The sequence below is a fragment of the Phoenix dactylifera genome, chromosome 1 (assembly GCF_009389715.1).
Source record: "Phoenix dactylifera cultivar Barhee BC4 chromosome 1, palm_55x_up_171113_PBpolish2nd_filt_p, whole genome shotgun sequence".
Classification (NCBI taxonomy): Eukaryota; Viridiplantae; Streptophyta; class Magnoliopsida; order Arecales; family Arecaceae; genus Phoenix; species Phoenix dactylifera.
In genome coordinates this window covers 19874790-19901995 of record NC_052392.1, presented here as the reverse complement: position 1 = coordinate 19901995, position 27206 = coordinate 19874790, and the positions used below count along the sequence as shown (strand labels likewise).

At 38.3% G+C, this 27206-nt stretch overlaps 2 protein-coding genes across 4 annotated transcripts; one reads left to right on the top strand and one right to left on the bottom strand.

The window, feature by feature from the left end:
• Positions 1-11916: 11916 nt before the first annotated feature.
• LOC103701680 lies at positions 11917-20086 on the bottom strand. 3 transcript variants are annotated; one of them, XM_008783836.2, is made up of 5 exons: positions 19759-20086; positions 16741-16896; positions 16317-16412; positions 13661-13781; positions 11917-12322 (listed from the first exon to the last, which is right to left on the bottom strand). In XM_008783836.2, the coding sequence occupies exons 1-5, from the start codon at positions 20071-20073 to the stop codon at positions 12153-12155; spliced, it is 858 nt and encodes a 285-aa protein (XP_008782058.1). In that variant the 5' UTR covers positions 20074-20086; the 3' UTR covers positions 11917-12152. The 3 variants fall into 3 exon arrangements, with proteins under 3 accessions (XP_008782058.1, XP_026658258.1, XP_026658257.1); XM_026802456.2 differs by lacking the exon at positions 11917-12322 and adding an exon at positions 12980-13542; XM_026802457.1 differs by lacking the exon at positions 16741-16896.
• A 4497-nt stretch (positions 20087-24583) lies between these two features.
• On the top strand, positions 24584-26756 carry LOC103701732 (RING-H2 finger protein ATL13-like). Its single transcript, XM_039129117.1, has one exon. The coding sequence runs from the start codon at positions 25039-25041 to the stop codon at positions 26299-26301; it is 1263 nt and encodes a 420-aa protein (XP_038985045.1). The 5' UTR covers positions 24584-25038; the 3' UTR covers positions 26302-26756.
• Positions 26757-27206: the final 450 nt, after the last annotated feature.

Sequence of the window (27206 nt, the reverse complement as noted above, 5' to 3'; positions counted from 1 at the left end):
TGTTTCACGTGCGCCCATAGATTTATAATTATTAAACGCAAAGTGCCACGAATAGAAATGGCATGACCCGGCTGCCCGATCTAGCAACCGACCCAAGATGAGCGGGCTTGGATTTGACATAAATGAATCCAGGCCCTAAAAAGATTGACTTGATTTATTCAATTTGTTAAATAGGTTAAGTACAGATTCCGAATTCTAACCTTTTTAACTCGTTTCGACCCATTTAGACATTAGATCGTGTCAAAATACTTACATTTTGACTTGTTTAGCCTAAAGTTTAAGTCCCGTCTAACCTATTATCATACGCCCTATCTGATTTAATTTCTTTATCAAGTAGGTTACAGGAACAAGGTTGGATTGCTTGTTTGTAAATTTAGCTGGAAATTTTTGATTTGTTTAATAAATAAGATGGCTTCTCTATCCAATAATCTGGGTCAGTCAAGGTCTTGACACAACTTAACCTATTGCTATCTCTGCAAGTCTAGAGTTTTATTGTGTCGCAAAAAACCAGGTGTGTACACACCCACCAGCATTCCACATGTGCAAAAATAAAAATATTTTATACAAAATTTTTTATTTAAATAGTAATATATATTATTTGTATTTTTAATTCATGAATCTTTTGAGTATAGAAGCTAGGTTCTAGTCAAAAAGAGTTTTCGATAAGTGAAACTTTCGATTAAAAAACATATATTAGAAAATTTTTATTTTGGTAGAATTTTAGACAATATATATTTCTTCGTGATGGGATTAGGAAAGAAGAACGAAGTTATTAGAAATTAGTGACGTGTAATGCTTGCTTATTTTTTTATAAAAAAATATATAGAATTTTTGTAGTTATTGGAGAGGATAAAGTTTTCTCTATCTTATCCATTTAATAGGTATATATAAAGGTAGAGATTTGTAGGTCGAAGATACTCGCATGCGCCATGAGCTTTGGATTGCATAAAGGCTTCACGTGTGAATCAGATGAGATCCGCAAAAATATTGACGCGCATGTGTATGTCCTGAGAAATTAGTTTCTTATGTACTTTGTAATATATGTAATACCATGGCAAGTGCAAAAATTGGAGCAAAGCGTCCTCTCATTTCGTCCAATCCCCTCCTGCCCCTTCAGCATCTCTCTATATACGTACATACACATATATAATGAAGAGTTGAGTGCTAACAACTATTGACCTTAAAATATGGACATGTTGGGTGATCTCATGCATGGTGTGCCTGTTGCATAAACCCAAAGTGATCTTCAATTATGTCTTTCTAAAATTTCAATCATTCATACATCTTGTGGCATCCAAGTTTTAACTAACGAGGCGTCTGTGGTTTTGACATATAGAATCAACTATGGGGAATAGAGAATTTTTTATTCTTGAATGCCTCCACTAGTCACACGTTTGGGAGCTTGGGTTTCTTATTTGGAAGATATCTAATAAGTCTTTGTTGAAGTAAATTAGTAGATTCTCATATTATTTTTAAAGCTATAAATAGGTCCGGTTGACTCGTGATCCGACCTGATCCGTTTTTGGAAGACCCATAGAGCCGGGTTAGGTCCTAAAATTGAACTCATTCAATTTTTCGGATTGGGTCTGGGTTTACTGAATTTAGACTCGACCCGACATGAGCTACTTGAGATTTGGATAATTTTCGGTTTTCAATCCTATGATCCAATCCGACCGAAATCTGTAAAATTATTTGGGCTCATAGTCACAGCCCGCGGGGGTGCAAACAAGTTCTGAATCTATGGATGAGTTGAGCCGAACCGGACCCGAATTTTTTTGGGTTGGATCCGGGTTATACATGGACCTGACTTGACTCGAATGACCCGTTGGGTTAAAAATTATAGTGGTGGACCCGTCTCAACCCGATTTTCTATTGGGTTGGCTTTGGGTTCAAAATTAGGACTCAACAAGAAATTGGGTTGGGTCGGGGTCACCCATCACCCGCCCCAACCCAAACGATTTGCACCCCTAGTTATTTTGAAAGATTTTATGGATGAATGGAACAATTTCAAGAGGAGGGTGCCAATGGTTGAGTTGGTGAAGTAATTTAGGGCATCTTTGGATATTTTTATAGGATTGGACTGAAAATTCTATAAGATTTATGAATTAGGCTACCCATTTCTGTATATGACTCTATATCAACTAAATACCATCCAACCTAAATCTCGTGGGACAAAAAAAAGATCTTCATCCTACAGCCCAAAGGTTAGAACTTGGGTTAAGTTTGGATAGGCTCTTAAAGTGTAAGCTAGATGGGCTAATAGTTTCGGCTTCTACAAGATTTCAGCTCAATCTTATATGAATATCCAAATAGGCCCTTAGTGTTCTAATATAGGTTTAATCCCAAACTTACCTTGCTTGCTTGAGCTTCCCCCTATCATGCTTCTGAAAAATAAACCCATTTCAAGTGTGTGCAGGCAACAATCCACTCAATCAATCACCTAATATATTGTTATAGGCTCTGTTGGTAGCGGCTATCCGCTTTTAGCCTAACCTGGTTAAATAATTTATCCTTTGCATGCTTGCATCAACTTCTCTTTGCTTAATTCTTCCATCATCGATTTAAAAAATGAAATATGGCGTGCAACTTTATCATAAGGGTCACATTTCTCATGACGAACTAACTAGTAATTGTTTGCAACTTAATTAAAGAATTCAATCAGCTTCATGAACTCATGAGAGCATCTGGTTCAATTCACACACCAAGATATGTAGGATATTCGCATTTTTTTTAAAAGAAAGATTTGCATATTATTTTAGTTTGGCGAAACTACGACGAAAGATGAGATACTTTGAATGATAGGAAGACGTAGAAATTGGAAGTATAAGAATTATCGGGGGGAACTGCAACTAGGCCATTAAATGACACAGAAGAGTTTCCTTGTATGCTGCACTGTAAGATCAGGAAAGAGCAGTTATGTCAAAACCACTATCAACACTTTGGTGATGCGATCGTCCACAGTACGCTAAGAGGAGATGTGATGGCAAGCCTTAACGTCTAAGAATGGACATGCAGCAACTATTGAAACTAAACTATTGATTTGGTTTGATACTTTTTCAAAATATCTAAGTAGTTTAATTGCTAAAGATGATAGCTCTATTGTGACGCTCTTAAGTGGACAGCAACTATTGACACTAAAATATTGATTTGGTTTGATACTTTTTCAAAATATCTAAGTAGTTTAATTGCTAAAGATGATAGTTCTATATGAACAAAAAAAAGAAAAGGAAAAAGAAAAAAAAAATCTCTGTATGTACTTTTTTTTCCTGTAAATGCTGTAATGTACTTTCGAAACAGCTCCAATAAAAGACAGATGAGGTTGTAAAGCAGCAGAGGTTGAATTAAATTAAACTACCTTTCTTGGCCAATGAAACCGCATGGATACTTCCCTCAGGAAATAAAAAATAGCCTCAGTAATTTTTCTTTTGACCTTTTTCCTTGACATGGGATTCCATCATTTGCTCTTTCTTCCACTGGTGAGTAGATATATGTTAATGGAGAAGTGCCTGCACTTCGAAAGAATCTCACAGCCCACAATAAAAAGGGCGTCATCAAACCTTTGAAGACACTTAATGATTAAGGTTCTAGTTATATAATTTAATAAGCAACGTGATTACACCAAGAAAAGATTTAAGTAATGAGTAAACAAACAGGAAAAGGCTAAAGGAAGATATTTTGCCGTGATTTCCTCCGCTAAGTGCCGTAAAGCAATTAATGGATCTCAGCAGGGCTTTAAGATAACTAAAAGGAAGACAGCTTGCATTATATGCTGAAAGGGGAAGCTTTTGGAGAACACCAACCCAAACCCAACGTTAACCAGCTAGTGCTCAAAAGCACAGATTCAAAGAGAACCTAAAAGTGGCCTTTTGACCAGCTTTCCTTTCCCATGTAAATTACCAATGTGTGCATGTCCATAAGAAACAACAGTAATATCTTAATCAGAACTGTACAAACTTTAGTGACCCCAAAATATATTAGGTGATAATTGCACCTAAAATACAGCAAGTATTAACAGCACATTATATATTTTAACAAAGTTAATTTGTAGGCAAGTGAAGGGTCATAAAACACATTCTAGACAACCAAAGCTTCTTGCAATATTCCTATGGTGTTCAAAAGCTAAAAGAGTGGTTCTAACATTGTGGGTTGCATGTCTCAAAGATGTAGGACTCTTTTTTTTTTTCCCAATACAAAAGATATAGGACTCTAGATTCTTGGACCATAGGGCATAGCAGCCTAGCTACAGCCGTTGCAAGCAAACGGTTCAAACACATTGCTCTCATTAATCATTTTTACCACATTATTGAAAGGTCATCGAGCTCACTCATCCATATTGACCTAATTTGAGATGGAAGTTTATGACCCAACCTGCCAACTTAACTCGTAGCCGACTTGCTTTAAACAGATTTAGGTTTTGTATTAATGGGTCAAAGTCATACATGGATCAACTCATCTGAACTTGTTTAATAAATGGACTGAGTTTAGGTTTTAGATCTCTGACTCATTTGATCTATTTTTGATAATAGGGCCGTATCATAATCCAACCATTTAACCTATTTAAAATCCTCTTAATCCATTTAAAACCTACTTAACCCATGTAAAATCCATGGCAACCATTTTAACAAGTTTAAGATCAACTTAATCCATTTTAAATCAATTTAATCAATCTAAGATCCATTTAATCCATTTATCCTCGTTCGACTCATTTATTATACTAGTTATGCTGGTCAAATTACATGTTTAATAAAAAGTTCAGGTTTGAATAAATGGGTGAGGTTCGAGTGAGTAAATTTTTGACTATATCTGCCCCACCGTATCCAACCCCATGGACTCAATTGCCACCCCCAGTTAACCTCGATACATAATCCTTGTACCACAAGCCTCTATAGAAAGCACAAGAGGAAAGCTAGACCGGAAATTGGGCATAACGCTGGAAATATACTGTCCGGGCACCAGTTCAAAAGCTTAGGGGCTGGCAAACCATTTGGCTCCTCGAATGGTGTTAACCACCCGTTAAACCATGCGTCAAATCAAAAATCTGCGCCGTTCATTTGGCTTTGAATGGTGTGGAATCCAGCAAAGTTCCCACCACCCCATGAGCTCGGGGAGTTCCTTTCCCTATAAATTCAGGAGCGCTGTGCTCTCTCCCTTCAAACAAAGAGAAGCTCCTCACTCTCTTAACAACAAAGAGGAAAGGGAGGAAGAAAAGATATGGGTGGGAGAAAGTCCTCTTCCTTCTTCTGCTTCTTCTTCAAGTTGTGTGGGAGGTCGCGCTACAGGGACGACGATGTCGATTGGGAGCCAAGGTACACAAGAAAGATACGTCCCAGCGACGAGGACCGGGAACGATGGGTTGGTGAGCCAGATGTCGACGAGAAAGCTTCAGACTTCATTGCTAGATTTCATCAATCCCGTACTCATGTGTAGCATGAATTAATTCCCAGTATCATTTGTTTTGCTTTCATCTTTGAATAATTAGCTTGTTGTGTGCCATGTAGTACTGGTATGAGAAGAATAAGATGACATGCGCGTTTGTAGTATATCCTTGCTTTAGTTCTTATATATTTGGCTTTCATTTCTCTACAAGATCCTGAGAAACATAGCACAGCCACAGCCACTGTTACGTGATGCTATGATCTCCTTCAAATAGGACTTCATATAGATGACTACTTGTTCGGATAGCAGCACCTCTTCCGTTTCCTTCTTTGTAGTAAATGCAAGTACCTTCCTCAATATGACAACTTAAAAGAAGATGATTATCTCATGCGACTTATTCCCTGAGCAGTGCAGAATAATCATCTTTACAAAGAACCAATTTCTCTTTTTTCCCCTGGTGCTGGTAATTAATGTGCGAATACCCTCGCGCTACTGATATTTCTGCTTCAGCTGGTGACTTTCTTGCTCAACTTGCTTCTCTCTGGTTTTAGGGCTGGTTTGAAAGAAATGATGTCGAACGCCACCTAGAATGCTGTATTGATCTATGAGTTGCCCTCTGCCTAACTAATTTGCCCATGAAATATCAGCTCTTCTCATTTCACTTGACGAGTTATGTAATACCAGTCTATATAATATAAAACACAAAACGGAGATCATGAGCATGAGCTATTACGTGCGTATCAGCATGCTGTTATTAAATCAAGGAGATCAAGCCTCCATGCGATATGCTTGTTGTGGTGACTTCAGTGTCAGGAAGAGGGTGTCGGACGTAGAAATCAAAGATCTTGGTGGGCTATGATATATGAGTCTGACGCTCGTCTTGTAGGAACCTCCAACCTTAATTATGTTACATCAGTTATGAACACATTCTTCTGTCTCTGAAATGCTTCCGACCTTCTTGAACTTTGTTAGACTAGCTACTGCCATAACTCTAATTGAAGGACTCACGTATACGAACCAACTTTATATTTCTTAAACAACTTACCGCGGCTTTAGTTTAGATATCGATAATCTTCATTAAAGAAAACATGATGCATAGTCAGTAGAAAATTAAAGACCATCACTTCCTTACCAGCATTCACTTCAATGCTCATCTTTCAGCCCTCAGCTTTGTGCAGCAATCTTTTCTCCGTAGTTCTCAAGAAAAGAGGCAACAATCTTGTATACTTGAACCCCATGCTTCATATGCCCTTCTCCTTTCTACCAGCCTCACTTGTCACCTCGATTCTCTTTTCCTTCTGAGAATTTTGTCAATTGTCATCATAGTAATCATCAACTCTCGTAGCAATTATTTTTTTGCCCGCAAGAAAAACGGTGAGGATCTCCGATCTCACCACCATAAATGAAATGATAACGCTTGCAGTACTTCATTACAAACAACTCGGGAGCTTCAACTTGGTTGGAATATATGCACGTATAACCCTACGCATTAGCCCAAAAAGAATGGGAGAATATGTTTGAAATGAGTAGTTGATGGGACAAAAGGAATGCAGTTTGGGCGGCTTCCGTCGGGTTGCAGGCCAACGTCCAGTGCTTCCGTTGAGCTTGGATTTTAACCAGAGCAACAACGTAACCATCCAAATCCGATTTAACCCGTCAATGAACCTATATTTCGAAAACTCTAGTTTAGTACGTTGAGATTTAGATTTCAATTAGAATCTAGTAGGAATTTGGGTTGGGCCGACAATTGTATCCAAGCCTGCTAAATCAAGCCTCATATTGGCCCAACCCAACCAAGACACTGCAAGTTGCCATCCTATATATATATATAGAAATCTAAACCAATTTCGTAGCTGCACAATTTTCGGGTCCATCTTTGGGCGTAATTTCTGCGCCCCTCTCCAAATCAATTTGTAATTAGCAGGGGCTGTTGATCCGATGAAACTTATAAGGAGGCCATACTGGGCGGTGTCGAGATCCTCTGTGGTATACATTTTGCATTATAGAGAGCTGTACATACCTCAATGGCCACTACATCAGATGATTATGGAGATGAATAGCCATCAAACAGGAGGCATATTGCATGCAGGCACTGTAGCTGATCTTCTCAAATCGGATTTCTACTGCAATATGCAAGAGTGAGAAAATCCTATTTTTAGAAGTTTAAGTCGACTTTAAGAAGATTGGGCTGGAGACCACATGCACGGTCGGTCGGTATATTGCTTATGAAAGTATATGTTCAAGTAAGCATCTCAACTCCACGGCTCGTCGTCAACCACCGATCCTTCGTTAATTGTGGTGTAGCGATGGGTCGAAGATTCCCAACAAATCAACGATAAAGGGAGCCCCGAAGAGGATTGGAAGACTCCTTTTTCCTTCCTCCCTCTCATTGCAATGAAAACAGGGAAATGATAGGCCAACATGGCAGCCTCCTTTGAGGGATTCTGTGGATTGCAAGCCGGTCCAGTTCATTGAATCCACACGCAATGTCAAAAATCCTTGCTATCGGCAGCCAAGAATTGGGAGATTGGAAACTGATAATCCTACTTTGGTAATAGTTAAAGACAGATGCTGGTATCTCAACCTATATAAGTTTAGCATGCGTGAGAAAAGGTAAAACCAAAAAAAAAGCTTTTGATGCCTAAGGCTTTTTTTAATCATGAAGAACAACGCAATTGTATGTTTCACGTATTTTGCATCTCATATACAGGATAAAATGCTACAATAGAATTAGCTTGCCCTGGTAAATTGCTTGGGCCCAAAAATTTAAGCTACTAGAAATTGAATCTACAATGTACATCAAACTTAAGCACCATGCGACAATAGATTTGATGAGGCAAAGAAGTGTTTATTATTATATAGACAGCAAGAGTATTAGGAGAAACACCATTGGGAAGTCCTGAAGTGTGCAGTGCTGCAGGATATCAGTCATCGTAGCCCCAGTGAGCTTTCTAGGAGTTTCCTATCTTATGCGTCACTCCTCCATTTTCTTTGGCCACGCTTCCACTCTCTCACCACGTTACAATCTACGGCCGATGATGCTATTTTTCATTTTTTTTATGTGTTAACCATGTGTGGCCGTGCACTAGAACTAGATCAATCGTGTGTAGTAGGAGTAAGCCGTAAACATGCTCTTTCAGGTTTGATCAGGAAATATGCATCTACCATCATATTCATTGATTCTTCCCCATGACTACGATCTAGGGCGGCAAAATTTTGTAGACACGGATCCACACAGTATAACTCATATATGAAAATTGGATCTCAACAAAAGGTTTCCTAATTCAAAACTTGGTTCAGGGATGTGAATTAGAACAATCTTGATTCATATCATAAGGGTTTTGGATCAGTTTCGAGTCCAGATTTCCAAATTCAGACAATCTTATATTCTAACTGGGCTTTAAAAGTGGGTTAGAACCGGGTAGGATCCAGGTCCCTAAATCTAGACAATGTAAGTTCTTGCTATAGAGCATCAAAATCAGATCAAAATTGGGTCAGTCCAGGGTTGACCAAATCAAAATCATACAAGTCAACTCAATCAAGTCATAATCCCAAACTAGTTGGATTTGGCTGTATGAATCCCTTTTCTCCGATTTGCTCCATTTAGGGCAATACTTTCTTAAAGAACCAATTTGAAATTTCTTTCGTCTTGGTCTTATGCTTTGCTTGCTGTTTATGTCAGTCACATTGGGTCAGGTTTAGAACAATCAGCCTAATTAAAATGTCTCTGGTTTCAAACATATAGTGTCATCCTACATTCATGTTTGGATTTGGTTGAAGGTCGAACAGAACTATAACAGGAAGCTCCTGTCCAACCCTAACTCAAATTTCTTTTTCGATGCTGCTAGGGCTGTACCCAATCCAAGGTAGACCAAATGCAGGTTGACGGATCGAAAGTAAACATGATGAAAAATAGCCTAAACCAGCAGCATTAAACACTACTCACAAGGTTTGAAGGTTTGCTATTTTCTATATTACACTCAAATATTTGTCAGATTTTGAAATACATAGTCACAAGAAGATGGATTTTACCATTATTTGCATTTCTATCATCATGAAACTCAATGCAAATCTCTACTCATCCCCTTTTGCCCATCCCGTGATGTTAATATTTTATGTTAATTAAAAGAAAAAAAAAGATAGATACAGTTTAAAATTTCCTTTACATGATCTGACCACTCATTGAGGAAAGTCCAACTAAGCAAACTATATAAGGAAAGACGAGATACAAATTAAACATTTATGCCATTTGTGAGAGCCAAAGAAAATACGACAGACAAAAAGTAATCTACAACTTGACAGATTTAATATACACACATTTTCAGTCTATGAGCCACAACATAATTCTTTGCATATGGTATTTAATCTTTCTACGGGAGCCTCAATTTAATCTTTGATAGCAACCAAAAGATATGGGTCAATAATTTATGCAACATAACTTTCGAGCTTACTCACTACTTAGGAACTTGCAAGCAAGGCAATAACCACCATTATTCATATCCAATCTACCATGATGCCTCGAAAAAATTTCTTTAGACAGAACTGCAATCCTCAACAGGCCCAGGTGAGCCCAAAGTCCAGTTAATCCTCTTCATAATCCTCAAGAGGCACGTTGCTAGCTACTTTTGCATGCATCTTTCTGAGAAATAGAGAATATGTTAATCAATATTAGATTTCTTTGTTCAAGATTTCTTTACTCGCTTTACACCCCCACCAGCGCTGTTGAATCCTCTAGATCAATTGGTTATCTAACAAACCAACTTGTTCTCCATCCAAAAGGGCCCAGAGTTCTTTCATCTCTAAATCCTCGCATATATTAACACTCTCCTGTTCTTTGCTTGATATGATCCGTTGCTTAGCAGCTCTTTCTCATTTTAAATTTCCATGGAAAGGTCGACAACAAAAACAGAATATGGAGGGACAACATTTCTCAAATACATCCTAAAGGACTGCCTACTTGCAACTCTCTCTTTTTCCTCTCCATGGATGCCTTGCATTGACCCTCGTACTCATCCTGCTACCACCACATACATCTGAGAATAACCTAATGAAAACTGTCCGAATCCGACCCACAAGACATGCAGTGTTATTATGTTAAAGTCCGTCTTTGACAAGATATTCCCACAAAGTAAGGTGCTGGAGATAAGCTCGAGTACAATGTTGTGTTGATGTAGATGATCATAAATTCATTTTACCATTATTGCATGGGATCACTAAGAGAAGCTCGTAGACTGGCCTTGTAATCGAAATTATATCATTGTTACGAATTTAAAATGGTTGTTGGAAGAATTATTTTCAGGATTTACAATTTTTACTCTTTTTTTCCCATTTTGCTCAATTTGAATGCACTCATATTTTGCAAAAGCTAAGTGCTTCTGTGGAATTAGATACAAAATCCCCAACTCCAAGCATCTACAGACCCATGCAACTCTGAAGTATCCTCCTCAAGATAAGGCCAACAAAAAAACAAGCATAACTTTCAAGCATCCTCCTAAATATTAAGACATCGACACAAATATATATGTGCCTAAGCCATGCTCGATAACTCAAGAAACTACCTTGTTCTTTTCTTTGGATTAATTGAGTTAGACTAGCTAACATTCAAAGCCTAGTTTAACATCCCAAGGACATATATACCCCTATAATTTAGAGAATATCATTAGCAAGGTTCATTGAACCGTCCCGAAGGGCCTGGTTTGAGGCATACCAAACTGGCATAGTTTCTGGTTTTGTGTAGAAACCGGTACAAACCGGTGCAAACGGAGCCAAATTGGGCTAAAGTAATTGGTTCTGCCTTGTATTAAGGCAGTACTGATCTGATTTGGCTGGGCTGAACTAGCCCCCCTGTACTTATAAAAAAATCTTGTCCCCTCTCACCTGTAATTCTATCATGATCTCGGACCAACCCTTCTCTTCCCGTGTCTCTAATTGTCAGGCAATCCCTACCTCAATGCTGTCCAATGGCTCAGATCTGATGCCCACGACTATCTCGACCACAGCTTCAACCTTGCCGAGGTTGTGTCCATGATCTGTGATCACCCTTGACACCCTTGATCTCCATGGGTTCCACCATGTTTGTCACCATCAGCTTCCTTGCTAGCCACTAGCAGAACCTGGAATCCCATTTTGGTGATGGGGAAGGAAAGGGCATCTAGTAGTGCCTCGACAATTTAAGTAACGAGAAGCCTTGACACATTGACCTTTATGAGTCGCTTGAAGAGTTGCGACAAAAATCTAGTAGTGCAAGGAAATAGTTATTTTTAAAGCAAGCCAGAGATAACGCACCAATGCCTTTTTGCACAAACATAAAGACCCTATTTCCTTGAATAGGGTATCTGATATGACCTGAACACCGGCCTACTTGAATAGCCTATCTAGAAAGTTTATTCATCCTACTTCATTAGCATCACCAAATGTCAAGCTAATGCTTTTAATATCAACTCTTTAGATATGAACTACATGTTGTATGCTTGAATATTTAAATATTATGTTCATCCTGCTTCCTTGGTGTCATCAAAAGTCACATGATAGTCTATCTACTATTTAAAAAGAAAGCTAGAATTGGAATAGTATGTAAAAATGATTACAAGTCAATATTCTTCTCAATCCGACTCAATAGTTGTCAAATTGACGAAGCATAGAAGTGATGTAAGCATCATGTATACATAAAAGATATACACATGAATGCACAAGTCAAGCTTGACATTACTGAGCTTCAAAACCAACTAAATTACCCAGGAATCAAAACCAAAGATTGTTACATTCAATGAATTTACTTACAAGTTGTTTTGTGTAAGATCAGCCCAAAGAAGAAATCGTCTAGGGCGACCCAAAAATCTTGCTTGCCAAGCAGGTTCTTCATTTTCATAAACAAAACCGCTTTTCTGATATAACTTTTGAGCAGCTTCATTGTCCACAGCAACATGAACATATAGATCGCCTATGCCTGAAATGTTTAGAACATCAGTCGCAAGAACAGGCAACACTAAGAGATTTTAGAATCTAAATTCAACTGCAATTATAATGCATGGGCATTGCACTGAATTTAAGCTAGACAATTAGATACAACTAGAGTCATGTACTATCTTTTCTTCAAGTTTTGATCAGTAATCATGGAACTATGAGATTTAGGATATCGGCACAGAAGCATTGCACACTTTTCCCAAGGTAAATGAAGAGACGTTGTGTTTCAAAAGTTCAACCTTTTCCCAGAAAAAGCAAGGGAATTCGCTCTAATCACGAGCTTAAATCAAACAGAAGATTTGCCTTGAATTTCTCAATAATCATCTCCACTCTTAACTGGTTTCCATGAAGTAGAAAGAAACTTGTCACATGGAAAAAGTGAGTAATTTTTAAATAACTTGTATCTGCTGTGTCCCGGGAGGCATAATTTGATGGCTATCTGTTCATTCTTCCTGTACCAGTCCTAGTTTAAACTTACGAAATTATACTTACCATGATGCAACAAGTGCATTAGCTAAAACTGAAGGAAGGAGTCCAACTAGGAGTTCGTTTGGATGAATTCTAGGTTTAAGGTGTTCCTTCTCAAATTTTATAATTTTATGTTTCTGAAAGATGTCTTACATACTTTTTGAAATTGGAGAAGAAAGCTTTGGTTTTATAAGAACAAGTTACAGAGGGTTTAGGTTGCAAGTTAACTTAAACGCACATGATTTTTACAGGTAAAGAAGATGCACTAAGAATTGTTTTGGTATCTTCTTATACCAGGTCTTTGAATAATAGCAATTGTGATAGTATTCTGCTTATATAGATCAGATATGAACAATAAATTTATCTCCTGTCAGGGGTTAAGTGGCAATTAAACATCTCTCTTTGATTCTACTTCCATGAATCAGCATCCTAGAAGCACCATTCATGCAGCTGACAGCATCATTATGGAAACTAAGGGTACCTCCAACTAGAGCCCTAAGCAATGATCAATTACCATGATGGCTAAAAAAATGAATATAGGATAAATATGCCAAAATGATTACAAAGAGTAATTTGATATCCAGCTGTCCTTAAAATTCATATAATTTGTGACAATACAAACTGTTGATCAGACTCTCCTAGATATTATCTAATCATTTTTATGCTCAACTTTGATCTTAAAAGAACTATGACTAAAATGATCCTTGGTAAGAAATTTCTCATTCTCCAATTGTTCTGCAAAACAATCAGGGAAACAAATGTTTTGTTTTATCCATGTTTATAATGACAATTGAAATGATGCAGTAAATATGAAAATTCTGGACCAAGATGTATTAAAAGAAGAGGTAATTACCCCATTCACGAGCAACTTTCTTAGACTTGGAAACTAATGCATAGCCCAAACCATTCCTCTGCAACTCCTTAGCGACACATACATTGCTCAGATATGCCCTCATGAGGTCAGATCCAAGTACCTATCAAATTGTTTGCTTGTAAACATCTAGAACTAAAATTCTATAAGAAATTAATTAGAAAAATCATAGCAAACAATATCAAGTTACTAGTATAAATGCAATTATAGCATTTGAGAAAAACACATAATGTTTCTTTTTTACTTAAGCTTATAAGGTCATAATGAATATGTAGATACAAAAATCAAAAAGGCAGGCTATCAAATATACAAAAAGCAAGATGATCTTTTGATGCGTAATTCTACCATATTTTTATATTTAGATTGATCGATACTACCGTATGTATAAATATAAGCATGTGTTTCTGTTTGTGTGTGTGAGAGAGAGATGGGGAGGGGGGGGGGGGGATGGATATAAGCCTATGTCTTCATAAGAAATAAAAAGCATAGCATGGAAGGTCATTTTGCTGCTAACAATACCACAGAACTAAAATATCAGTTGAAATGAAATTGCACGCCAAGTAGTCAAGAGTGCAACCTTAAGAAGCTTGTTTCTTCGCTAATATATTGGAGCATGTACTAATGATGCGTAAGTTACCAAACTCCTACTCATATTTATTGCTGGCAGAAACCCAATTACTGATGATGTAGGCCTGTCGGGGATGCAAAAGATTGCATCTGATATATAGTCTTTAATTGGACACTGGACATTTAGACAGTACCCAAGCGAGGCTAATTTTCAGAGGTTCTAGTAAGCCCCAAAGGAGTTGATCAGCTATGTGAGAGAGAATATATCAACTTGGGTGATAAGCTACAAGCCTAGGTGTCAATGTTAGTGCTAAGTTTGTTTCTTATCCAATGTAAAAGAGACTAACAAATTTAGTTAAGAGTTAAGATCCCTAGAGCATCCAGTTATGGGAACATGACAAACGAGAAAAGGTGGCCGTGAGAAAAAAAACAAACTGATATGGAATTGGCATTGTTGCTAATCTTGGCTTTCCTTTTCAATTTTTGAAAGAAGTAGCCATTTTCTCTCAAGTTTCCCTTATAGCTTGCTTCTCCAGGGTTTAAAGTTGACCGGGGCAAGTCAACCTTCTGGGAGAAAAAAATCATGGAAGGGGTTAATGAATAGTATAAGAATTAGATGGACAGTCAATACTTGTATTTTGATCCTATAGAAGGTCCAAGCATATAAGGCGAGTATGGAATGTATGTAATTGATAAGGTGCATGTATAGAAAAACTAGATGAAAGGATAGGAGATAGTTGAGAACAGTTTTTTTGATGTAAGATAGCAAAGAACAGATTTAAATGGTGTATGCAAGTATACAAGAATACCAAGAGGCCTCGGTGAACAGAGGGGGAAAGATTTGTATCGACATGTCAGAACCAAGATTAAAGGATGGTAGCTGCACAAAAAGAGCTTGCAACCAACCCCCCTCCCTCGCCCCCCCCCCCCCCCCCCCCCCTAAAAAAAAAAAACCGGTGGCATTATGAATAATATAAGAATTAGATGGACAGTCAATGCTTGTATTTGCCCCCATAGAAGGTCCAAGTATATAAGGCGAGTATGGAATGTATAATTGATAAGGTGCATGTATAGAAAAATTAGATGAAAGGATAAGAGATAGTTGAAAACAGATTTTTTGATGTAAGATAACGAAGAACAGATTTAAATGGTGTATGCAAGTACAACAAAAAAACCAAGAGGCCCCGATGAACAGAGGGGAAGATTTGTATCGACATGTCAGATCCAAGATAAAAGGACGGTAGCTGCACAGAAAGTGCCTGCAACAACCCCCCGCACCCCCCCCCCCCCCCCCCCCCCCAACCCCACCTAAAAAAAGGGGGAAAAACATGATAAGAAGAAATTGAGCCCTTAACCAAGATGGATGACAAAGAAGACCTTATAAGTCGAAGTAAAATAGTTAACATAAAGCTTCCATTTGCCTCCCATTTTGTTAGCCTGTCCCATAAAAAGAGTTCCCATTTTATCAATCACTAAAGCACCAGTCCAGGGAATGCAAAATGCACTTGTAGTTCAAGAAGACTTCTTTCATTTGGTGTTTTAGTAAAAATTAGTTCACAGTTAGACAATATGATCACCATGATAGCTGGTAAATGGCTCACAATTTGGCTATGCACATCATGAAGCTAGAGAGGATGAGGGTTGTGTATCACGTTAGGCAGATAATTAGGGCAATAAGGTCACCTGGCATCTCAACTAGAAGCTAAGTTGCTGAATCTCTGCACCACACCAACTCCAAATTTGATTAACAAAAAGATTTGGTTCTTCACATGTTAGCATACATTGCTATCCAAATCTTGTAGTGCTTCCAATTCAGAAGGCTCCTTTTTCAGAACAAACTTTCCCATGTTCAACCATCATAAATTTGGTAAAATTATCTAGAATTATTTAATATACCAGCAGTCTAAACCATTAAATTAGAGATGAATCTGGTGTAAAAATTTTAAAAAAATAATTCATGAATATACAGACACCCTCTTTTATGATAGAATTTGCAAGCACATATATATCTTTTATGAGCTCAACATTAGTATAACAAATACAGAGATGCAAAATTTGCAAGCACATATACCTTAGGCCTCTTTCCAGTCAACTCGTCAGTCAGCCCAAGACATTGATTAAGATCTAAAGTCCCAACCACTACTCGTTCCTCTCCATTATCAGAAAACTGCATATTTAGATGCTTCCGAGTTAATCACCCATAAATGACAAAACAACAGTAATAGCTCTTCATTTTTCTTTTACATTGTGAAAAGGTGTTGGCAAACCAGCCGACTTAACTATGTACAGGTCCCCGATTCCTGTAGGATAACAAATGTAAAAAACAGGAACTAACCAAAAAGGCATTTCATTAACAGAAATCCTAGAATAAAAATGATAAAAATCCATTCCTTCCTTTCACATATTTTAGTAATTAATGATGGAAACAACATTAGCATATAGTCATCAATGACAGAATTTCATTGTAACTTCAAAATTCATCAAGAGTTTTATACCTTACATGCAGAGCATAATTCATCTGCGGAGCCTAATAATGGGGATAATGGCAATGTAGCATTTATGCAAGAAACTCTTTTAAGTCCTATCCTTTTCCCAGCAATGCGATCTTTCAATGCTTCAAATTCCCGCTCTGTTAAGTACCTCCTATAATCCTAATAGAACTTGACAATAAATAAATACCATCAGTACAATATATATGTGAATGCTGGAAAACAACAGATCCAAGAAAGCAATGGACTAATAATTTGGGACGTAACCAGGTTATAATGCAGCCCTGCAAAAAGATGTGTGGACTAGTCCCTCCCATTACATGTAAAAGCACAGGAACATATAAACAGATGGATCAAAATCACCCAAGCCTTTTCCATAAATAGGGAGTCTGCTATGGAGCATAACTTTAAGTTTAGAAGGTAAAATTAAGAAGGATGATGGACAGAAGTAGCAGATTTTTGCAACCTTTCATTTATCTGATGTCAACCCTCAGAATTCTTATGAATAAATGACCACAGGAATACATGCAATGAATCGTTATTGGATTTAGTCTTTGAGGAAAACATGATCATACAATTGAAATTCACTTTCTAAACCAGAACCCCCTAAACCTACATTAACAATGCATATCTGTGCAAAATGCAGATAATAAGATAAATTCGGATTAAAAGGAGCTATTTCCTGAGCATTTTGAGAAAGTAATACCAAAATATGAACATGTTAAAAGAGGAACTTGTTTTAGTCTAGCTCTTGGGCTTATAACATGTGGCTCAAGAATAAATTCATTTCTTTTCTTGAATTGCCAATTCCCCTTTTCCTTTTAGACTACATCCAAGTAAAAAGGAAACCTAGGAGTGTCATTTCCCTTCTCACATAAGCTTTAACAATGATGACAGAAAGATAGGAAACCCAGAGTTCCCTAGCTTAGGAATACACAAATAAATTCAAAGGGTCGATATCATGTTTATAGTCATCGCTAAAATGTTGCTAACTTATGATGGTTCATATCTTAATCCATAAAACAGAGCCAACTTGGATGAGACAGATTGATGTTTTTGGTCAGAATTTATCTTTTGTTTTCATGAAATAGAGATAGTTCAATTGGCACTAGTTCTAAGCATCAATGTACGCCATACCGTACTGAACCGGATGGTATAGGGCATACCATATTATACCAGTTCGGGACCAGTACACGGTACGAGGGATGTACCGACACTCGGTATGCCGATCCGGCCCTGTACTGGGCATACTGATACTCGGTATGCCGATCTGGCCCCGTACTGGGCGTACCGACACAATAACAGAGTGGCCTAGTACGGGGCCCGGCACCAAGACGATATGCCTGGCTAAGCATAGTAAAAATCATCAAAATGGTAGAAGATAGTGTAAACACCACCCTTCAATATTCTCATCAGTTATCAACTAAAATTGCAAGCATCATCAATATACACCATACTATACCAAACCGGATGGTACATGGCATACCATATTATACCAATTCGGTACCAGTACACGGTATGAGGGGCATACCGGCACTCGGTATGCCAATCTGGCCCCGTATTGGGCGTATCAACACAGTAACGGGTGGCCCGGTATGGGACTTGGTACGAAGATGATATACCTCGCTAAGCATATTAAAAATTATCAAAATGGTAGAAGACACCACTCTTCAATATTCTCATCAGTTGTCAGCTAAAATTGCAAGCATACTGTCATTTGTAGAGGTGCACATTGAGCAATTTTAAAATAATAAAAGTATGTGGAATGAGGGGTGGTTTAGGGAGCAAGGGTTTCATTTTTTATAATCAATGAAATCAAATATAGAGCATAAGTCCAAATTTAGAATTTTCACAGAGAATTAACAGAGTGACGAGAGGTGAACCAAAAGTCAATCCTCTATGACGCGGCGCTCATTCCAAATAAATAAGTAAATAAATAAACAAACAGGGTGAGAGGGCTATCTCAAAAAATCCTATAAGGAATGGGTAGGGAAACCTACCTTCTTGGTCATATAGTTAAAGATTATAAAATCAAGAGTTCCCTTTTCTGTGATGCACTATTATCAAAATAGTGAAATATTGAATATGATTTTTGATTTGTTAGTTATGGTTATGTTCATGAAACTAGAACCATTTCGGATGATCTTTAAAATTCAAATAAAACTCATCTGAAGTTGAGATGAAATTTGTTCCCCATTAAGATCCACAGCGAACTTGTCAGCTATTTTCCTTATTCTGCACTGCAATGCCTGCCTATTTAAAAAATCAGTTAAACCCCTAGCAATTAAAGAAACAATTTCGAAATTTTTTGGAGACTAATGAGTTCTTATATCTTTTCACTCCATCCAATCTTATACTATATTTGGAGGACTCCAATTTTAAAATCATGAATTGTGTCATCATCCTAGATTTAAATCATAATGAACCTTGAGAGTCAATAGTTTCTTTTATGGAGATTTTGGGTTGTTAAAATAAGGAGGTTGTTAAAGTCTAAGATGATTAGGGAACAGCATAAGTTTGGGCTTTCAAATCACATATGATTTTGGAAACATATAAAATCACAGAGTAGTGCATCCAAATGCACTCTTGGCCGCTGCTCTCATCAGATGATTTAAAAGTTATATCACTACGAACTTTTTCCCCCCAATTTATGCTACTTAAACAGAACCTTCGAGAACCTGTTTGTGCACAAATAATGTCTGGAAGATGGGTTTTGCAGGTTAAGAGATAAAGCCAACAAAAGCAAATATACCCTATTCTTTAAATACCCGCTTTCCCATTCTACTGTAGGAAGCAGTAGTGCATGCCATAAATCAAGATAATAAAATGGCCTTCAAAAATAACTTTCTTTCCCGCAATCCTCTGTTAGATAAGACAACTGATGCAGAACACTTCAACGGCGTTCAGCATTCATATGGAACGCAGCAGTCCATCAAGAAAAGAGATTAAAGGGGGAAAACAACAAAATTTCTCAAAGAATCAAAAACTTTGGAAAGATTCTTGGCCGATCTGGACGAGGCTCACCTCGATGCCGTAGGACTGGGTGTTGAACTCGTAGAAGGTGCGGACACGAAGGCGGACGGCAGCCCACAGTTCCTCCTCCGACACGAATTCCTTCACGGAGAGGGATCCCCCATCCAGCGTGAGGGCCTCTCGCTCGCAGAGGTGGGAAGCGAAGGAGCCGGGGCGGAGCTCCCTTCTAGACGTAGAGCATCTAAGGTTAGGGTTCGAAAAACCTCTTTGGCTCCGGCGATGGATCGAGGAAGGGGAGAGGAGATGGGCGGAAGGGAGACGTACGACAGGGCGAGCGGCGGACGGGGAGAGGAGCGGGGCCATCATCTCTCCGTCCGGTATCCGCATTGCTTCCTGGGGCCTTTCCTCCCTTAAATGTTTCAACGCCGCAACGGTGTACAAACTCGCGGAGGCGGTTAAGCTAATTGATTTCGCGGATCGTTCCAATTATTAGGAGAATCCTTGACCGTCCGATAGGTGGTCTTCTCGACGGCTCCTGTATATGGATCGAGGAAAATCATTTGGGAAATATCTCCGCGGGATTTTGGAACGGGATATCCTCAGGCTTAGGCTCTTAGCGTGTGGTAGTTGGTGGCCAGCAACGGATAAATTTACGGATGCCGACCCTGCCGTCCAATATTTTAAGCAAGCAAAACAACTGCGCAGAGATTTAGTATGTCTGACCCTTAAAAACAGGCATGCCTTCATTTGAAATATCTTAATCTAGCCTTCAGCTAGGATTCAACTTCACCAAAACCATACTTGATGCAATGTGCAATGCAGATCTTGCTATAGGATTCCAAATCCGAACTAGTAAGTTTCATGTTCTCTTTCCAATAAGTTTCTGTTCAATACATGCACACTTCATCAACTTCAGCCTCCAGCAAACACCATAATAGTTAGTATTGTATATAACTTTCTAGCGATTTGCCGACTTTATTTAAAAATTATGAAATTAGAAAATGACCGGATTCCTGTTTCGTTCGAAACAGGAGATTTGGCCATGGCCTCCACCTCTTGCTCGGGCATCCGTCTCTGCCGGTCCTCCACCATCCTCCTCTTTTCTTCTCTCTCCTTCCTCCATTTTCTTTTTTTCTTCTTTCTTCTCTTTCTCTCTCTTCGGCAATGAGTTTCGTTTCTATTGCCGATACCGGAACGGTTAGTACGGCTAGAACCATCTGGTTTGGGATGGTTCCGCCGACGCTGTACGTCCTCGATGAAGTAAGCTTGAGTCCGTTGATATACATCCATGTAATTGTTTCAAGAAACCTAGCACAAAAGAATGGGAATGAGGATGAAGCTACACCAAAAACTACCAAAAATTTGAAGATTTACAAAAATATTCAAAGGAAAACTATAGCTCTTTAACATAATCATATCAGAACCAAAACATATAATCATCATCTTATACACCGCGGAAACTTCTAGTGTTCTATGATCCATCCTCAATCTCTGGTATTATCAACAATGGTGTTCAAAATCTGTTTTCAGATGCAAAGCATTAACCCAGAATCTAGTAACTTTGGTTTGCAGGTTTAAGATCCACTCTTCATCTGAGAAGTGCAACAAGGCTTGCCTAAATTAAATAGTCTTTGATAGGCGAGGGGAGATTATATATTCTTTTCACGTGCTACTATTGTCAAGAACACATATTTGACCAATCACTGTAATAGCCTTGCAATGCTCTTTTCCTTTTTTTTTAATAGTCAACATTTCCATTTCAATCATAAAATTCTTTTGCTCTCATCTTGGTGGGAGCACTAGGATTACACTTGAAGGAACTAAAAATTAAGAGGAAGAGGAGGAGAAAGGAAGAAAGGGAGAAGGAATGCAATGAGGCTATTGTTTATGGTCAATGGGTATCATTACATGCAAAGTAAAATTATCCTTCTGATTAAATGAGAATATTCCTTCTAACAATCAAAATATCTTGCACCTCACAGAAAAATGGGTTATTAGCCTAACAAGTTGAGCAACATCAATATGGTTAAAACAAAGTTTCTGGCATACAAGGATAACGGGCAGAGAAAAGTGCCAGCATGTACAGGGACGTAGTCACCTGCATGAAATCATTTTTGAAGATGAGTCATTAGAAGATTGATAACTATATTAATTTAACAAATAATATTATGATCAAGATCGAAGAACCAGTACCAGGCACCGTACCGATTCTCCGGTGGCACGAGCTGGTACAGGCCGTGCCGGGCCTGTACTGACAAGCGAGGGCACGATACCATGGGAGAGAGAGGAAAAAAGAGAGAAGGGGAAGAGAGGGAGGGAGGCAGACGCCGTTGGAGGGTGGCGGATGTCGGCAGAGGCCGCAGGGGGCCAACGGAGGTTGCAGGGGGCCGGCGGAGGCCACAGCAGGCGAGGTCGCGGGGTTCTCTTGTTTCGAATGAAATAGGGATCCGAATGCTACTTAAAAAATTTCGTGACTTTTAAGTGGAGTCGGCCGCAGCTTAAAAGCACTTTCTCATTCTCATTGTGGTTACTAAACATATGTTAAAGTTTTACATCAAAATATAGCTGTCAAATATCAAATAGTTTTTTATAAAAACTCTACTTCCAAAAACTTTATTTTCCAAAAGTTCTATTGGCATTAGTAACCCCAAACAAGGACTACTTTTTTATGCATATTTTTTATTTTTTTCTCTCTTTTTATTGAAAGTACAAAGTCATAGAGATAATAATTTATTTCGTTCTATCGAACATCCGATCCAACCCGATCCGAATGGTATGAGTTTTACCCGACACGATATAGATCCGAAGAGGATATGCGTAATGATAAAATCTGCCCTGAATCCAACTTGAATATATTTATATATCTCTTTACAAATTTCTTCTCCAATATAAAAAAAAAAAATTAATATTTTTTTAATAATAATTTTTATATTTTTACTCGATCCGTACCGTTTAAGTGTATCCATTCTGCCTTGCTCCGAGACTTTATATATTCCACCCAGCCGCAAAGCAAATACGGAATGCCTCAGGAAAAAAAAAAAGCAAATACGGAATGGGTACAAGCCATGGTCCACCCAACTCATACTCGATTCCTTTACCCTACGCAAGCATGTCTCTGTGATGGAGAGAGAGAGAGAGAGAGAACTATTGTGTAGTCCGGGGTCTAAAGGGTGTCATCAGATCCTGACCTCACCATTTCCTGTGATCATGTGAGTCTTACACATATTAATCAAGTTGTATGAGCAACCCCTTCCATCCCAAGATGGTAGATTCCATTCTTCACAGGGTTAGCTTTCGTCTAACAGATGTGGTCCACAGGCCAAAAGGAAGAATTGGGACTTTTTTGCTTTTGTTTCTTAGCAAGATTGGCAAGGGAACAATGGCCCTATTTGTTACAATAATGTCAAATGGTTAATGTATTTATAAGCTATGGATCTATGTAGTAAAATGCATCACAGATGAAATATGTGTGCATATGTGGGGGCTGGGTAGAGAGAGAGAGAGAGAAAGGGTTTATTTTGTTAAATACTTTTTAACCATCTTATTGTGTTTATTAGGTTTTCTTTCCTTTTCTTATGCATAAATTATCAAGCACAAGACATTTAGAACAAGTCCAAAATACATTGCAATTTGCGGAATAGAAACTTTTTAGAGAGTACAGATTGATAGATGATAAATTGCATACTATTTCATAAAGTCATATGTGACAACTAGAACTTCTCAAAAAGTATAAGACAACTAGAAAATGATGTTGCCCTAGTTTTAGGAAAATTTAGATTTCCATCTAGAAATTTATAACATTTGATATTTTAAACCTATTGTCTTAGCTTTTTCTTTCTGGACCCTTGATTTTGATGTACAAAGCAAACGAATTATATACAGAATCAAGCATAAGTGCATAACTATATGCACAAGCAAAGCCTAACATAGAATGCAAATGCTTTTAGAAAGGTTAAAAGAGGGATATAAGCTTTGATATGGGAGAGAGCCAGCCACAAGTTTGCATAAGAGCTGGTCAAGATCAGATGCTTTTTTTTTAATATTTTATAACTAGGATGAAGAAATCCTTACCAAAAAAAAAAGAAGAAATCCTTGACTAGCCAAGACAAACCAAAAAAAAAAAAAAAAATCCTAACCAAAATCTAGGTGAGGGCCAACTCCTTGATACCAATTTTCAAAACTTTGCCAATTATAAAAGTTGACACTCTCCTAGCCAAGACTAAGTTATACTTGGAGTACACAAAATTAACTTTATTAAAGGAAAGAGACTAAAAGATCAAGAAAATAAATGTCACATGTGCAAATGTCATGGCAGTGATTGATTTGAAATAATCTATCATAATATGATAATTTTGGTAGAAGCCAATAAAAAATCAACCATGTTTTAAGCAATCTAATATCACCAAATATATTTCTTCAAGCATACCCAAAAATAAATTTAAAAAAACTCAAACAATTCCATTCATGTTAAAATCAATTTTCTCGATAGATGAAGAGGTTGTATACACTGCAATGCAATCAACTATATCGTACAGAACAAAATTAAATATTTCTCATCAATTTATAACTATTAGTAACTTCCATAAAAGTGATCAAGTAAATCAAATATGCTATATCTTGAGCCTACATCATTAGTAAGAGAAGTATTCAATGTACGAGTTTTAAATTATGGATTGGTTAGAAAAATACTAACCATAGTCCTATTCTTGATCAATCACTAATTAAAAATTCTTTTGGATATATCAAATTAAAATCTTTTAAGCGGTTCCTGTTAAAGAGATATGGTTCCTGGCTAGAAACCAGATATATACATCCAAAAGACTGTATCTCACACAGACTGCCTCAGATTTTTTTCCCCCTACTTTTTGGTAAATAACACCGCCTAGTATTCACCTCCCCTTGAGGATTTGTATCTAATCATCACTGGAGTTACAGTATTAAAACCTTGCTTATTTATCATCCCAGCCCATTAATCCTCCTGCATCTCTTTTTATTTTCCTTGCTATTTCCTCCTTAACTGAAATGGGCTCATTCATTTATTCCAATCGGCTGGCATTCCATCCGTTCGTCCACCTTAAAGGGTCTCATCTCTTTCCTCTCCCTGTCTCTCCCTTCCTTATTTATGTTCATTTTTTTTCCCTTGTTCTTCTTGCAGTCCATGGAGAAGAACTCAACCTTGGATTCCACATCATGATATGAGAGCCCGAAAGCTGTCCACGTTCGCTTGTTTGGGCTTCCCAAAAACCGATGAGGCTCCGTGACTGGTGAGTCTCTCTCTCTCTCATTCTCTCCGTGTCTCTCTCTGCGCGCGCGCGCGCGCGAGTGCAAAAAATGGACATTGTTATGCTTGGAAGTACCAAAGAGGAGGACTTGCTTTCTCCAATTCCACACCCATCGCAGCCACGACTTCCTGCTGCTCCACTGCCTTCTAATTCAGAAACTGATTCAGGGCACAAGATCAGTTCCACCATCTTTCTCGTAATGTTGTTATTAGCAGGGATGGGCTTCCTTGTCGGGCTCTTCCACCTCCTTGTGAAATACGTCAGATACGTTCGGAGACCAAATGACAGGAGCCCAGAATACAGAGACAATGCCACAGTTTTGCAAGGCCAACTCCAACAGCTCTTCCACCTCCATGACTCAGGGGTGGACCAGAGCTTCATAGATAGCTTGCCAGTCTTCCCTTACAAAGCCATCATAGGCCTCAGGGACCCATTTGACTGTGCTGTGTGCCTCTGTGAATTTAAGGCGGACGACAAGCTAAGGCTGCTCCCGAAGTGCAGCCATGCCTTCCATTTGGACTGCATCGATACTTGGCTCCTGTGCCACTCCACCTGCCCTCTCTGTAGAAGAAACTTGTTGCCGGGATTCTCTCCGAGCAATGGCTGCAGTCCTGCTTGTTTTTCTCTCGAGTCCCGGGGTGAGAGCTCAAGAAGAGAGTTTGCTTCTGATAGAGTGGAGTCAGGGCTAGAGGCGCCCATGGATTTTCCTGGAGAAGATGGTCTTGGGACTTCTAGCCATGAATGTTCTCAAAAACCATGGGAAACAGGGGACAAGGAAGACTTGGGCTCAGCTATTTCAGAGGCCTCAGAGGAAAAGGTGGTTCCTGTTAAGCTTGGAAAGTTAAAAAATATGGATCTTGTTGCTGGTGGGGGAGAAGGTAGTAGCAGCGGCAGCAATAATATGAACGAAAGAAGGTGTCTTTCTATGGGATCATACAAATATGTAGTGGATGAGAATTCTCTGCTTCAAGTAGCCATTAAACCGCAGAAACAAAAGACATGCATCACAAATCCTGAGCATGGTCGTTCCATAAGTGCGAGATTTAAAGAACTCGATCCACCAAGCAAGTCAGAATCCAGTGGTTATGGTGGAAGCGCCAGCATCAGTGCTAATGCACACAAGAAGGAGAGCTTCTCTTTTTCAAAGACTTGGCTCCGGTCAAAGAAAGGGAAACTGATTGCTCAGGACTTTCCAAGGCGGGCATCCGCTTTTCAGCTGCCACTGTATCAACCAAGTGCTGTGCCAAGGATAGAGCGTGGAGGCAGCTCGAGGACGGTGTCGGAATTTGATATTGCAGGGTTGTGGCAGTGAGATGGGTTTGGATGTGGAGGTTGGGAGCTGCAATAACAGTATAAAGTCTTGGGTGGAGGAGCCACCATCTTTTTTCAAGAAGGACACTTCTTTGGATGATGGGGAGGCAGAGCAAAGTGATGAACCATGTTTGAGTTGGATTAGCTTTTTTATTTCATTTAAGAAGAAAACAGCAATATACAAATTCCACACAGAATTTTTAAACATAACTTTTGGGTTTTTTTTTCAGTTGATGAGTGAATAGCAGGCATATTCCTCGAAGACCAAAAAACCGGTGTAAATTTTAGATAAGTTTAGAAGTTTCTACTTATTGTTATTTCAAATTCATGCTCGCTTATTTTGTTCTTGCCTGGGTTTTTGGAAGGAATTGTTTGCTTTTGTATGTTTTTGTCACCGTAAAATCTTTACTGAAAAAGAAAGTGATCAAGCTATGAGGCTCTGGATTGAAATGCTCACTTGTATTTCTCTTTGCACTCTAGTAGGAATTTTAGTCTTTCAAATACTCTATTTTTGTGCTGAGTAGTCCAAATAGATAAATGGGTGCACGGAAAAAAAATAAATACTGGAACAAAAATTAGTTTTTCTGTTTCTTGAACAGACTTTTTGTGAAGCAAAAGAAACTACTGTTTTCCTCTTCTCAAAAAAGAAAATTTATCATTTTCCATTTATTAGACTGAAACATGGAGAGTTAATAGGCAAGGAAATGTTCGTAAAGATTTTCAATATCTTTGTTAATTTTTTGCTTTTCTCCCCCCCATGAATGATGATTCTTCTTCCACACTTGCAAGTAAATATGTGCGAATACAGACCATTCTACTACAAACTTTCTCATGTGGAAACTGAACTGTATTTGAACAAATTTAGTTGCTCCAAAACTCCTGTTTGTTGCTCCTGCCACAAGTTTT

Excerpts from the sequence above, each read along its gene's own strand:
- LOC103701680 (XM_008783836.2), bottom strand. The coding sequence starts at position 20,073 with ATGATGGCCCCGCTCCTCTCCCCGTCCGCCGCTCGCCCTGTCGTACGT. Across the intron at positions 16,413-16,740 it reads AATTATGCTCTGCATGTAAG|TTTTCTGATAATGGAGAGGA; the intron begins GTATAAAACTCT and ends CTAAATATGCAG. Across the intron at positions 12,323-13,660 it reads GAAAGTTGCTCGTGAATGGG|GCATAGGCGATCTATATGTT; the intron begins GTAATTACCTCT and ends TAAACATTTCAG.
- LOC103701732 (XM_039129117.1), top strand. The coding sequence starts at position 25,039 with ATGGACATTGTTATGCTTGGAAGTACCAAAGAGGAGGACTTGCTTTCT.